This window comes from Desmodus rotundus, chromosome 10, assembly GCF_022682495.2.
Source record: "Desmodus rotundus isolate HL8 chromosome 10, HLdesRot8A.1, whole genome shotgun sequence".
Classification (NCBI taxonomy): Eukaryota; Metazoa; Chordata; class Mammalia; order Chiroptera; family Phyllostomidae; genus Desmodus; species Desmodus rotundus.
Genome location: NC_071396.1, coordinates 93,530,541 through 93,543,222, shown reverse-complemented (window position 1 = coordinate 93,543,222; position 12,682 = coordinate 93,530,541). Strand labels below are relative to the sequence as shown.

The 12,682-nt window shown below is 47.7% G+C and overlaps 1 protein-coding gene across 1 annotated transcript in view; it reads right to left on the bottom strand.

Annotated features, from left to right (window-relative positions):
- The window catches only part of LOC112322741 (urea transporter 2), a 43,639-nt gene that overhangs the window by 28,298 nt on the left and 2,659 nt on the right, over window positions 1-12,682 (bottom strand). Inside the window, exons 3-7 of the mRNA XM_024580366.4 lie at window positions 10,038-10,230; window positions 5,839-5,986; window positions 4,666-4,800; window positions 3,148-3,197; window positions 2,469-2,643 (exon numbers count right to left, since the gene is read on the bottom strand). Of these exons, the coding sequence (XP_024436134.4) occupies window positions 2,469-2,643; window positions 3,148-3,197; window positions 4,666-4,800; window positions 5,839-5,986; window positions 10,038-10,230 (701 nt within the window). The remainder of the gene's footprint in view (window positions 1-2,468; window positions 2,644-3,147; window positions 3,198-4,665; window positions 4,801-5,838; window positions 5,987-10,037; window positions 10,231-12,682) is intronic.

The following is a 12,682-nucleotide window of genomic DNA, read 5'->3' as shown; positions in this document are numbered from 1 at the left end:
AGAGGATTTGGGGAGGGGACAGTAGAAAGGGGTGTCTGTGATAGAAAAAGAGTTTAAGACAGGGTTTCCTCTAAAGCCCTCTTCCCGCCAGTCCCACCTTACATTCCTTCTCTCTTTAATGACTGCTCATTGATGCTCAGCCACAAATGCACATGCTCAGTTACTGCTGGTAGTTTGGGGTGATAGTGGAAAACTATCTGGTGGCCTGCTCCCACGTAATCTCATGTTGGCCATGTGAATCTGTAAGTTTAAGGCTCCTGCCTCTACTCAGTTGGCGGGGGCGGGGGCAGGGGCAGTGAGACAGGGAAGTGCTGGTAAAGGTGGGAGAAGATCGCTGCAGGGAGCTCTCCTGTCTTGTGAGACTATTTGGGCTACGTCAGAGGACATCTGGGCATCTGCCCATGGCCTGTGGACAGGGTGACCTACACTGGGCAGGCTTCTTAGAAGGGTGGGGATTCTCACTTGTGCCCCATCCTCATCCATGCCCAGGACAGAAAGACACAGCCTCTGCCCACAGGCCTGGCTTCATGAGATTTGTTTTGTCTCCAGGAAAGACTTGTTTAACTACATTTGGGAAATACCACCAATTTTCTGCATCTTAGCCCCAAAAGTGTTTTTAAAAAACATTTCATCACTGTTGCCTGATTCTCTTGGCAAACAAACTCAGTGATTAACACTACTTTATCCAGGCATTTCTTTCTTATATCAGCCTAGTAGGTAATTTGTTTCTCCATTTATACATAAATATCTGGCCCTCTTGATCCTAGTGTATTATAGAATTTCTGGGGCCCTGTGGTTTTTCCAGACTTGCTGGACATATATTTTTTCCTTTTTCTGACTTGCATCACAGGACGGGGGACCACCTGGCCTTCACACTCCCTTCCAACCCCAAGATTCTATGAGTCTCCCTGCTCTTCCTGCTGGAAACTCCTGGGTTTCCGAAGAGTCATGGTTTTTACTTCCTCCACGGTGGTGAGCCTACTGGCAGAGGGGGAAACAGAGGGAGGAGGTGGGGGATGGTGAGCCTTAGACGTGGTTCCCAGACATCTGTGTGGAAGGGGGTATAGTTTAAAACTAGTGCATATCACTGGGTCTGTCAATTCTCTGAGAGCCTCATGGCACATCTTCCTGAGTCTGGTCATACTAATCTCATTTTCTCGTGTCCCCTCTGTTTCCTAAGAATCTTCATACTGTCACCCAGCAGGTAAATGCCTTTGTGGCCATGTCTGTTGTACACAGAACCTGGTGTACCCTTTGGGCCTCCTGACAGCCCATCAACTCCTCACCATCATTATGTTGATTACCTGTATCAGGCATGGGCCAACTATTGCTTATAGGCCAAATCTAGCTGGCTGCCTGTTTAATCAAGTCTTGTTGGAACACAACCACATTCATTCATTTAAATACCATCTAAGGCTATTTTTTTGCTACAATGACAGAATTGGGTATTTTCAAAAGAGACTGTATGGCTTCCAGAGCCAAAAATATTTGCTATATGACCCTTTCCAGAAAAAGTTTGTTAACTCCTAAGCTATATATAACTAAAGAATGAATGTAAACTAATGACTATATGGATTGGAAACCAAATTGTAAAATTTGTGGATAATTATTTGTTCTTCTAGAGTCAAGGGTAACCATTTAAATATCATACATCTCATAGAACCTCCCAATACCCACAAGCAAGTAAGAAAATGGAATAAACTTCTCTAGCTATTCACAAATGAACTCAGGCTTTTTCCTCAACTGAAATTTCTGCCCAAAGTTGCTGGTTTGAGCTACACTGAGGAATGCTTATCCTTCATAATAAAAGTCACATATAGGATTGTAATTAATTAATTCCTTCCTGCTATGGAATATAATCTTGCCCATTACTTTGACCACTAATTGCTCAAGACTCCCTGTCTAGACACTTCCAGTACCCTAGTTGCCCCTATTTTGACTTTAAAACTTTATCAGTGTGAAATTCCTCTGTTGTGTAAAGCTGTATGTGTCCCAGCCACTAGCTCTGTGCACTGTGGTGCCTTCAATTCTTTGCACATGTCCCCTGAATTTTCACCCACTGTGTGTCTACCTAGGAACATTCAGCAAATTCAGTTTTGAAGCATCTATTACGTTAAGCATGCCAACAAGATTATCTCTGAATCACTTTCCCCCAAATAACATTCAAATAAATACAAATAACATTCTTGTTTTAAGTCGATGACATTTAAAACATTATGCCTTGCTTCTACTCCAGTAAGCTCATGGCCAACTTCCTCTAATGTCATGTGATGGATAGTTAAGGCGATTTGGATAGAGAGAGAAAGCCAGCATCAGGAAAAAGAGTTTTAGGTGTGTTTGGTTCCACACAGGTGCAAGGAGAGGCAAAGAAGGAGGGAGCTGCAGCTGATTGACCCAGAACCGAGACCACAGGGAAGAGACACGAGGTCCAGGCAAAGAGCATTTCTGCCTGGAACTTGACTAGTCACCGCTGGGGGACTTCTCTTCTTCACTGCTTTTCACTGTTAGGTAATAGATGCGGTTGGCTTCTGGGTAGGTGACTTTGCTGAGGGGCAGCTTGTAGATGGCGGGGTTGTTGGTTGTCAGGAGCAGGAAGATGAGGGTGGAGAGGCAGAAGGCCCAGGTGCCTGGTGGCACACCAACCTGGAAACAAAAGCCCTGGGGTCTGAAAATGTTCCTAGGCTCCTGAGACCTTGGATGAGAAGGATGTGGTAGGGGTTGAGGATGGGGACCCTCCCCCAGAGACAGCATTGGTTTCTAGGGTCATAAGGACAGACGAGTTGGTCTAGGAATTTGTGGTGTCATCGTTGGACACAACCATAATCTTTTAATGATGGAGCTGAAAATTGGCCTGGGAATGGATGACCTCCAGTATCTAGCTGGATAGAAGTACTTCTATCTCTTCATCCTCGTTCTCCACTGCTGCTTGCAGCATACACACACACAGCAAGCACACAGCACGCACACATCAGAGGCACATGTAACTAATTGCCAGTCCTTCTCTGGACAAACCCTGGATAAATCTTGACAAAGGCATTGTGCAGAGTATCAGCTACCGTAATCCCCTCAGGATTCTCCCACAAGACTCCAAACACCCTGAAGCCCTGGCTAGGGATGGGCACAGCGTTCAGAAGAGTCCAAACTTACCACTGCCATTATGTTGGAGAGGGCTGCTCCCATGTATGCACAGAACAAGGCTGCAGAGGAGCAAGAATCATCGAGTCAGGTTCCCAAGGCCCACCCCCAATCCTCTCCAAGAGCAGAGATCCCAGCCTGTTTCCAGCAGCCTCAGCATCCACACCACATCTTGACATTGGGCATATGTGAATGACATTAGTTATCTTTGCAGGTAGGTGTGGCCCATCTCCCACCAGACTGTGCATTCTCAGAGTAAAGCTTAGAGTAAAGGCAGAGAGTAAAGCTTACATATCCTTTTATCCCCTCCATTTCCATGGTGGCCTTGCATAGAGTCAGGGGTCATTAAGCATCTTTTGCTTGTACACATTGACCTTGGGGATGGTCTAGCACAGACTGGATGACTGGATAATTACCTGTCTGGGGGGTAACGGTCAGACTGTAGGAGCTCCAGATAAGGCCCCTCCTGCCTAAGATTCTGGATGACCATGATGCTATTGGACCCTCAGCAAGTCCCATCAGAGCTGGACCTTATTGGGTCTCTGAGCTCATCCCTAGGAGCCAGGCATCTGGGTTCAAGCATGGGATATAGGCATCCAGGTCAGATAGGGGAGCTCTGCCACACCCCTGGTGCATCTGGACGAGCTCCTCTGCCCCTGCCCCTTTGCTTTCTGTTTCTTTGTCCAGAACGCCTTCCCCTATCTTTGCTCATACAAATCCCACCCTGAAGGTGTAGCAATGAACCTCAGCCTCCCTTGGAAGACTTCCCAGATGGTTCCAGCCACAGGAAGCCACCCCTTTTCTGAAGGCCAAAGGCAGTTATAGTTTGAACCTCAAAATATCTGGCACTTTGACTTAACAAACATTTACTGAGCTCACTGTCTCCATGTCTACCCTTGTGCTGGCTGCTGAGGGATATACATGGAAGTTACTCAGAGCATGGTGTTGGGTGCAGATTGTGGCTGATTTCTCTTCAGACACAGCATTCTCTCTTTACTCTATGGAATTCAAGCTGCCATAGAGCTATGTTTTATTTTTCTTAGATCTCAGTGCTCCCATGTGTACCATCTCACTAGATCTTTCCAATGATATTTTTAGACATCACAATCTTAATTGTGCAATGACTTCCCTTCTGCTAGACTGTGTCTTCCTGAGGATGTGGTCACCACATATCTGCCACACCTCGCTGAGGGCCTGGCACTTACTAGTGCCCTACAAATCGCTGGGCAATGAAGAGTTATGGAGAGCAGGGATGCTGCCACTAGCACATGAGGAAATGCACATGTGGCTTCCCCATCAGTGTTCCAATACTGTGTGAATATAACAGCAGTGATAGTGAGTGTGACTCCACCTGACAGGGGAGGAACCTCAAGTCCTCGAGCTGTGAAAGACCCAGGCCACACTAGTCCTTCTATCACTGCTGCTCAGTTCTGACTAGTGGTCACCAGGGGTTTCACATCATCGAGGGTGTGGGGGCGGGGAGGGAGAAATAGCAGAGTGACTTGGTTGTCAGCTTTCCCAAATACCCACTGCAGACGAGGGCCAGCACGTGGGTCTGCCAGGTGAGGGCGTAGAACATGCCTCCGATGGCGATGCAGGACAGGACGCAGTTGTAGCTCCAGAGGCCCATGTAGATCATCTCGAAGGGTGTGGCCACTGTCAGGGCTGTGGGACAAGGTATGGTGTTTCTGGCTGGTTCTGGGTCACAGCACCAAGGCCACCTTGTGGCTGGTGCTGGGACTCAGGGTGGCCTACTTCCAGCCCTTCCTTCCATACCCCCCTACCCTCACCCATCAAAGGAGCCTCTGCAAACAGCATCTTGTCTTTGGAAACCAACAATGGGAAGAGAGCAGTGGTTTCCAAACTGTTTTTCAAAGATTACACACAGACGTATGACTACTTCTAGGGTGAGGGCAGGCCAAAGTCATGGGACTCCAGGCTCCCTCTTTGGCCAGAGCAGCTGCATTTTCAGCAAGAAAGATTTCAGTTGAAAACGTTCTGCTTCAAATGGTTGATAAAATGTGAATGTGCACGCATAGATACATGGAGATAGAGAAATGATACAGCAAAATGGGTGGGGTGTGAACAACAGGTGAGCTGGGTAAAGAATTATGGGTACCTGTTGTGCTAGTTTCATTTTTGGTAAGTTTGAAATTTTTTCCAGATAAGTTTTATTTAAAGTGCTTCCTCTAAGACATTTTTGAAAAATATTGGAATAAGTTAATAGGTTCCTAGTCCCAATGCAACAAACTCTAATTTCTGACTATTGTCCACATACACATATATAAATATGTATATATACATATCCATATATGTAGAAATATTAAATCACATTTGTCAAGTGGCAATACAATATATGAGAAAATCTTTTCTTTTAGCTTGCTCGAAATTTCAGTGTCAGCTCACTTATGCCTCTGCCTGGTCGGCTTCAGTTCCCCACTCCTTTCTCCCACCCCTTTCTCCCACCCCTCAGCTCCTAGGGGCTCAGTCTGCAGGCCAACCAGTCTTCCATCCCCTTGGCTCTCTCCACATGTCTTGCTATTCAATCTGCTCTCTTTGGAGAGTCAAAAAAGGGAAAAGTAAGCCCCTACCCCTGATAGTGTTTAAAAACTCCAGTGAAGATGTTAAGTCTAGAACATTTGTTGTGTGGGGGGGAGAATGACCTTAGGAATATGATCCCTGCAGAGAGTGGCCCTGCCCTACCTGCTAGCATCCCCACGATTGAGCCAATGGCTGCATGCAGACAGATGAGTGGCGAGCAGATGAATAGAGCCACCAGGAACACGCCACCTGTCCAGGGATTGTCGCAGCCGTACACCTGGCCGACCCCGACGGGGATGGCTTGTAGCAGCTGCAAAGTAAATAGAGTCCAGGTCAGTGGAGTGTGGGCTTATAAAGCACAGACTAGGCCTTGGGGCCAGGACTGAGCCATTCCTGGGGTGGTAGGCAGGTAATGGGGTGGAACAGGAGTATGGCTGAGCCCTCTAGCAGGTGAGAGAAGATGGGAGAGCACGAGCTGGAACAAACAGCTCCTCACTCCACCACCTAGCAGGCATCCGAGCATCCCTCATGCAAAACCAAGCAGGGCTCCCTAACATGGGGGCTGGGCTGAGTGCTTCTGAAGGACACATGGCTTCTGCTTTGGGGGGATCAGGGGACTCTTTCTCTCTAGACTGCCATCGGGGGTTTCAGGGTACTACAAAGTTCTTCTAGACTTTCTGAAATCCTAGAAATATTCCAGGAATATTGGAAATATTCTAGGCTATTTTGAGGGATGATTAGACCAAAGGTCACTCAGCACACTGGTGGCCAAGCCCAGTTACAGCCTCTGAGCTTGACCCCTAGTCTGCTGGTGGCTGCTGCACATTCAGTGCTACCCTGGGGACTATGAGGCCCTGGGAAGGCGGCAGAGGCACTTCCCTGCTGAGGAAGAGCACTCAGCACTGAAGACAGGTAATGTGAAGACCGTCTGGAGGACAGCATGCAGCCCAACCCTCCCTGAGCCCAAGCATCGTTTGGTCACGTTGGAATTGAAGATGATTAATTGGCAGTGAGGTCAGATGGCCTTATTCTGCTCAAGCTGCATCACCCACATTTTGGCCGTCCTTTGAGGGTAAGAAGGAAGGGAGAGGGATTGGCAGGGAGGGGAGAGAACTAGCCTGGGGGTGTCAAGGGCTCCAGCTCTCAGGCGGGCTCTGCACAAGGTCCTGTGTGACCGTGGGCATATCACCTCCTTGTTTTGGGCTGTGGTGCCCTCCTCTGTAACAAGGAGGCTGCCCTAGCAGGTGATCTTCCAGCTTTAAAGTGCTTTTCTCCACTATCAGGGCATGTGTCTTTTTTGAGGACAGGGTTCCCTTATGGCTGGTGTTTAATAACTGTTATTGATTAGCTCAGTGGTTTCTAAACTTTGTATACATTGGAATTACCTAGAGATCTTTAAAAACATATTGATGTCTGCTTCCTCTCCAGACTTTCTGATTTAACTTGTATGGAGCATGACAGGGCCTCAGGGGTTTCTAATGTGCATCAGAGTGTGGGGACCCATGGATTCATTATTGATAATCTAATATAGATGTTGGAAATTAATGGTCTTTCTCCCATTGGTGAAATTTTGTATTTTTTAACAACTTGGCTGAATTCTGAGGTTAGTCTGATTTCTTTGGTCCAGGAGTCTCAGAGAGCTCTTGAACTTGTCTCCCCTTGTCTCTGAGTAGGTGGTCTTTTAATAACCAAACACTGTTTAGGGCAGACCCTGCGGGGTTGTGGAAGGAATGACAGGGCGGGGTCCCTGTGTTATTTAAAAGAACCCTGGAAACACTTTGTAACCAGTCCAGGAAACTCAGCTGAAGTGGGGGAACAGGCTGGAAATCTACTCAATAAATATTCCATGATTTCCCGAAGTCTGAGGAATGCAGGATGCTAAGGGGAATCCAGCTCCCACCTTCCCATCTGGGAACACGGGTTTTAAGCCCAAGCAGTCAAGAATGAGAGGAATGAGGGAACAAGCTGCCTTGGAGTGGAGCCTGGGTTTAGAATGAAGCTTCCTCCACCGGGACCCATATTTTAGCCCAGTGAACTGTGGCCCCGGGGTGGCCTGCCCTCCCCTTCAGGAGGCTCTCCAGGCTGCAGCTGACACCCTGGTGTGAGGAGCGGTCAGGTGTGCTGTGGAAATTTACTGAGCGAGCCTCCTCCTTCTCAGAATAATCCTCCTGTAACAACAACAGGCTTGTTCAACAAAAAGGAAGTCACTCCCTTCATTGTTTGAAAGAGAAAGAGGGAAATGGCACTGATTCTTCAAAGCCCAGCTCTGGTCGGTGAGGAAGAGCAGGAGCCTGTAGTGGGAGAGCTGGGGCGTCGGGGAGCTCAGAGAGTGAGCTTGGGGTTCAGGGTATGTGGATTTGGGGCCTACCACTTTTTCAGTGTCTCTTTTGAAGAGACACGAGAGGCATCTCTTCCCTGTGGCCCTTTCCACTCCGGTCCCCTCAGCACTGGACTGTATAGCTACACAGTGCGGGATGGCTGGGGGTGTCTTTCTCTCTGGCAATAGCTCATGTCACTGCGGCTGCCACGTGGGCCATGCCTCATGGGTATAGCTTAGGGACAGTGGGTCTGTGCCCCAAAGACGGCGTGCCTGATTGCCAGATGGCCGATCATTGATGATCCTATCAAAGTTAGTTTTGCCCCTGCCTCTCCCCCAGCCATTTTCCACTGTAGCGGTAGCGGGTGGGCTTTCCCATAAACACAGGCTACTGGGTTTTCTCTCCTCTTGGATTTAGGCCCTAGCCCTGCCTTTGACCCCACTGTAGCTCCAGCCCTAGACAAAAGTTTAAGAAGACAAAAACTTTAAAAATGGTTGGCCACAGCATTTGCCCCTAAGGGTAAGGGGGCCTTTTCTTTTCTGATGGGCTTCAATTCAGAGTGGGCCTGTCCCTGGAGGTCAAGCGCTGGCCACCCCACCCCAGAGTGGTGGCCTGGAGCCGAATACCCAGTAGCAGGGCCACATGGAGGTTTAAGCACATCTAGACAACAGGCATGGCTGTGGGGGGGGCAGTGGAGAGGGCTCAGAAATCAGGTCACTCAAACAATATGTGGGGACATAAGTCGTGTTTTCAAATTTTCAAAAGGTGGTCATGGAAATGATATTGTAAATTACAAAGGAGAGCGAGAACTAATGGGTGGGAAATGAAGCGAGGTAGCTAAGGAATGTAAGGAACCCTCCAACACTGACAGGCACACAGTCATGGGGTGCCGTGTGGAGAGCAGAGGGGATCACCTCACTGTGATGCCCCCAGCTGAGCGTGCAGGGCCTGCTATGTACAAAGTGGGGGGGTGGCAAAGCTTGGGCTCCACAGCAGGCTGCCTGGGTTTGAAGCTCAGGCACTAGCTGCGGTTTGACCTGGGGCAAGTAACCCTCACTGCACCTCAGTTTCCTCATCTGTAAAATGGGGATGATGATAGTACTTCTATCATGGGGTTTTTATGAGGGTTAAATGAGTTATTAAGTTGAGGGCTTAGAACAACATTTAATGAATAATAGGCTTGCCTTAGTGTTAGCTGACAGCCATTTCGAGGTTTGTTAACAGGGCCAAAATGTTACAATTTTCTACCTATTATGTTAGATTTCTATTATATCCCTTCATCTACGATGTCTAGCAGTCAGTAGAAAGAATGAGTATGTACATTCGTGACTGTAGGATACAAAACATGGTTTCTCAGCTTTGGCATTCTGGACATTTGGGACTGGGCAATTCTTTGTCATGGGGAGGGGGTTGCCCTGTGCTTGGTAGGATGTTTGGCAGCATCCCTGGTCTCTGCTCACTAGATGCCAGTCACACCCCCACATGCCCAGTCCTGACAATTAAAAATTGTCTGCAGACACTGCCTACTGTCCCCAGGAGGGCAAAATCACTCCTGCTTAAGAAACATTGATATGGAAAGCACACGAAAATTTACCCTCCAATTCTATTGATAATATTTTTAAATCCTAATTTTAACCCTTTTGTTTTTAGTGTCTCGCTCTTTCACTGGACTATCCACCTTATGTACTATTTCCCCCTCAATCCCACCATCCTGTACAGTCAACTGAACACACATGGACTGTCGTTTATTATCTTATCTGTTTTTCTGTGTGGAGTGAGGGCCTCACGGAGGCAGGGATGTTGCTGTCCCCATGTATTCCAGTGTCTGATAAAGTGCCTGGCACAGAGTAGGTCTTCAAAAGAGGCTTGATGAAAGAGTCTGTGAGGGTGGCAGTGACCCTTTCCTGTCCTCTTCCCCACCACACCCACCGTCTGAGGGAGAGGCGTGTGGAGAGGCCGAGAGCCTGGTTGTACACACACCCGTCAGTGAGAAGGCCTGTGGAGGGGGCAGGGGCCCAGCCTCTCTCCCACTGGGTGACTTACCAAGGGCACTTCAATCTCTGTCCAGGTGATGTTGGGCACTGCAGACACGGGCTCTATCAGTGTCGTGGGGAAGAAGAGGTTGTAGTGGCCTGTGGCCGCCAGGTACAGGGTCACCGCGATGTTGAAGGGCAGCGTGAACACCGGGAGATCCCACTTGCTGAAGACGGAATTCAAGGCGCTAGAAAGAACTGGGCTGAAGATGGAAGAAACAAAGTGTTCATCACTGTGGTCATTCTTAGGTCTACACCACCCCGTCTGTGCTGGCCCCTGTGCCATTTACTGTCCCCTCTTCTTGTCACGGTTATTCCTGGTCCTCTTGATCCACTGATCTGTGATTGGGAATAGGGTGTTCAATTCAAGGCTGTACCTTTGGGAAGCAGAATGTAAAAATAATACAACTTGTCTTGAATAGAAAACTTAAAAAATGATTTAAATATTTCCTTGTCAGTTAAACCAAGAGAGCTGAACAAAGTATAATTGTTACAAAATATCATATATTACTTTTGGATCATCAAGCTGTGCCATGGCTACTATGCTGGGCTGTGATCATATTTTAGGAGCCCGGCCTTCTAGAAGGAGGGGCTAGGGCACATAGGTCACACATGGGATTGGACTCAGTTAAAGTACTTGAGCTACTCTGAGAGTCACCATGTGAACCTGAAACCTTGAGGTGTTTGTGTTCTCTCTCTCTTGGCTTCTTCCCTGGAGAGAGCATAGATTTTGGAGAAAGAGGGAGCAAGGTGCAAGTTCTAACTACAGTCTGAATTACTATGTAATTAATCTTCCTCACCTTTAGTGTCCCGTGAAGGGCCCAGGCACCCTGGACACCTCACACCCCACTTCTCCCACACTCGGTGAGCTCTGGACAAAACATGAAATCACGCAGGAGCTCACATGATCTAGTTGATTGGTCTACTTTTAATGAATGACTATGAATTACAAATGGGCATTTAAGACTGTCTGAAATCCTTCCTAGCAAATTAACTCTCCAATTGCTGAGATGACTGTTTTACATTTCCTCCTTTCTCCTCATATCTTTACATCTGTTTCCCTTGAGTTTCAGCTGACTACCTTGCTTTATTTCATTAAGAAAATAGAAATGACAAGAGGAGAAATGCTTCATTTCCCCAACCATAAGATCCACATTCCAACCGCCTTGTGTCCACGCACTCTCCTCTCTGCCCTTTTCACATAATGGAAGTGTTCCTGCTCCTTTATCAGCTAATTCTTTCCCCTGTGCTTTGGGATCCAATCTGTCTCAAAGATTTCCATCCTGCAATTCTCTCCTGTCTCTCTCCTTTTTCTCTGAGTCATTCTCATAAATATACAGACATATTCTCATATCTTCTACCTCTACAAATCCTCCCCATTTAATCTGATGTCTGCTTAGTTATTGCCCCATCTGTCTGCTTCCATTCACAGCAATACTCATCAAAGTATCGTCTATCTTGGCTGCCCCCGATATTCCTACTCCCATCCTTTCCTAAACCCACCCTAGAATCAGAGTTCTTCCCATGTTGTGGAGATGATTCTTGTCCAGTTCGCCAGTGGCAACTATCTTGCCAAACCCGTGGTCATTCCCTGCCCCCTCATTGGGCTGTTGGGCCCTCTGACAGGATCGAAGCTCTGTCTGGGTTGACACGACACTGCATGTCCTGTTTTCTTCCAGCTTCTCCAGCTGCTCCTTCTCGACTCTCCGTCAGTGGTTCTTCCCCTCTCCTGCCAATTTCTAGACATGAGGGGATCCTCTGACTCTTTCTTGGGTTTTCCCATTTTCTTTCTTTGTAAATCTTCTCTTTCTGGGTAATAGCTTTAGTCCCATAGACAAAAATATTTTCCATGGGCTTCTGCCTTCCAAGTCTTGACCATATCACTGAGTTCCATATGTATACATCCAATGACCTACTCAGCGTCTCTTTTTGGAAGTTTGAAGTTTAATATGACCAAGGAGAACCTTCAAGTTGCATCCTGTCTCCAAGCATTTTCTTAGTCTTCTCCATCAACCCAGGTGCTTGGGCAAATTATAGGAGTATCTGAGTCATCCCTCACAACCCTCATACTCCACAGCCTCTCAGGAAGTTCTGTTGGCTCTACCATCCTTAAAATATACCCAAGCCCAACCACTTCTCCCCACCTGCCTGGATATCACCCTAGTCCTAACCACTCTCAGCCCTCCGTGGCTATTGCAGCAAACTCCTAACTATGCCTCCAGCATTTACTCTTGTCCAGTTGAATCCATTCTCCACATGGCAAGCAGCAGACTGATTGGTTTAAATTTAAACCATATCCTATCACTCCTCTGCTTAAAACCCTTTAACTGCTTCCCATCACAGTTGTAATGAAAATCTAAAGGCTCACTAGATCTGCAAGGCACACGGGGTTTGGTCCTCCTCCACTTCTGCCCTCACCTCCTGCCACTGCTGCTCTGCTCAGGGCTCTGGCCCCACCAGTCCTCTTTCTTGAACACATCACAGTTCTCTGGTTGGGGTCTGTGGCCCTGCCGCTGCTTCTGTCTGCAGCATCCTTCACCCAGATCTTCAGATACCTGGTGCCTCCTTATTTTTCATTTAGATCAAATGTCCCCTCTGCAAAGTGGCCTTTCTGACAACCACATCTGGAGCCACTCTCTGTTCCATTTGCCCCAT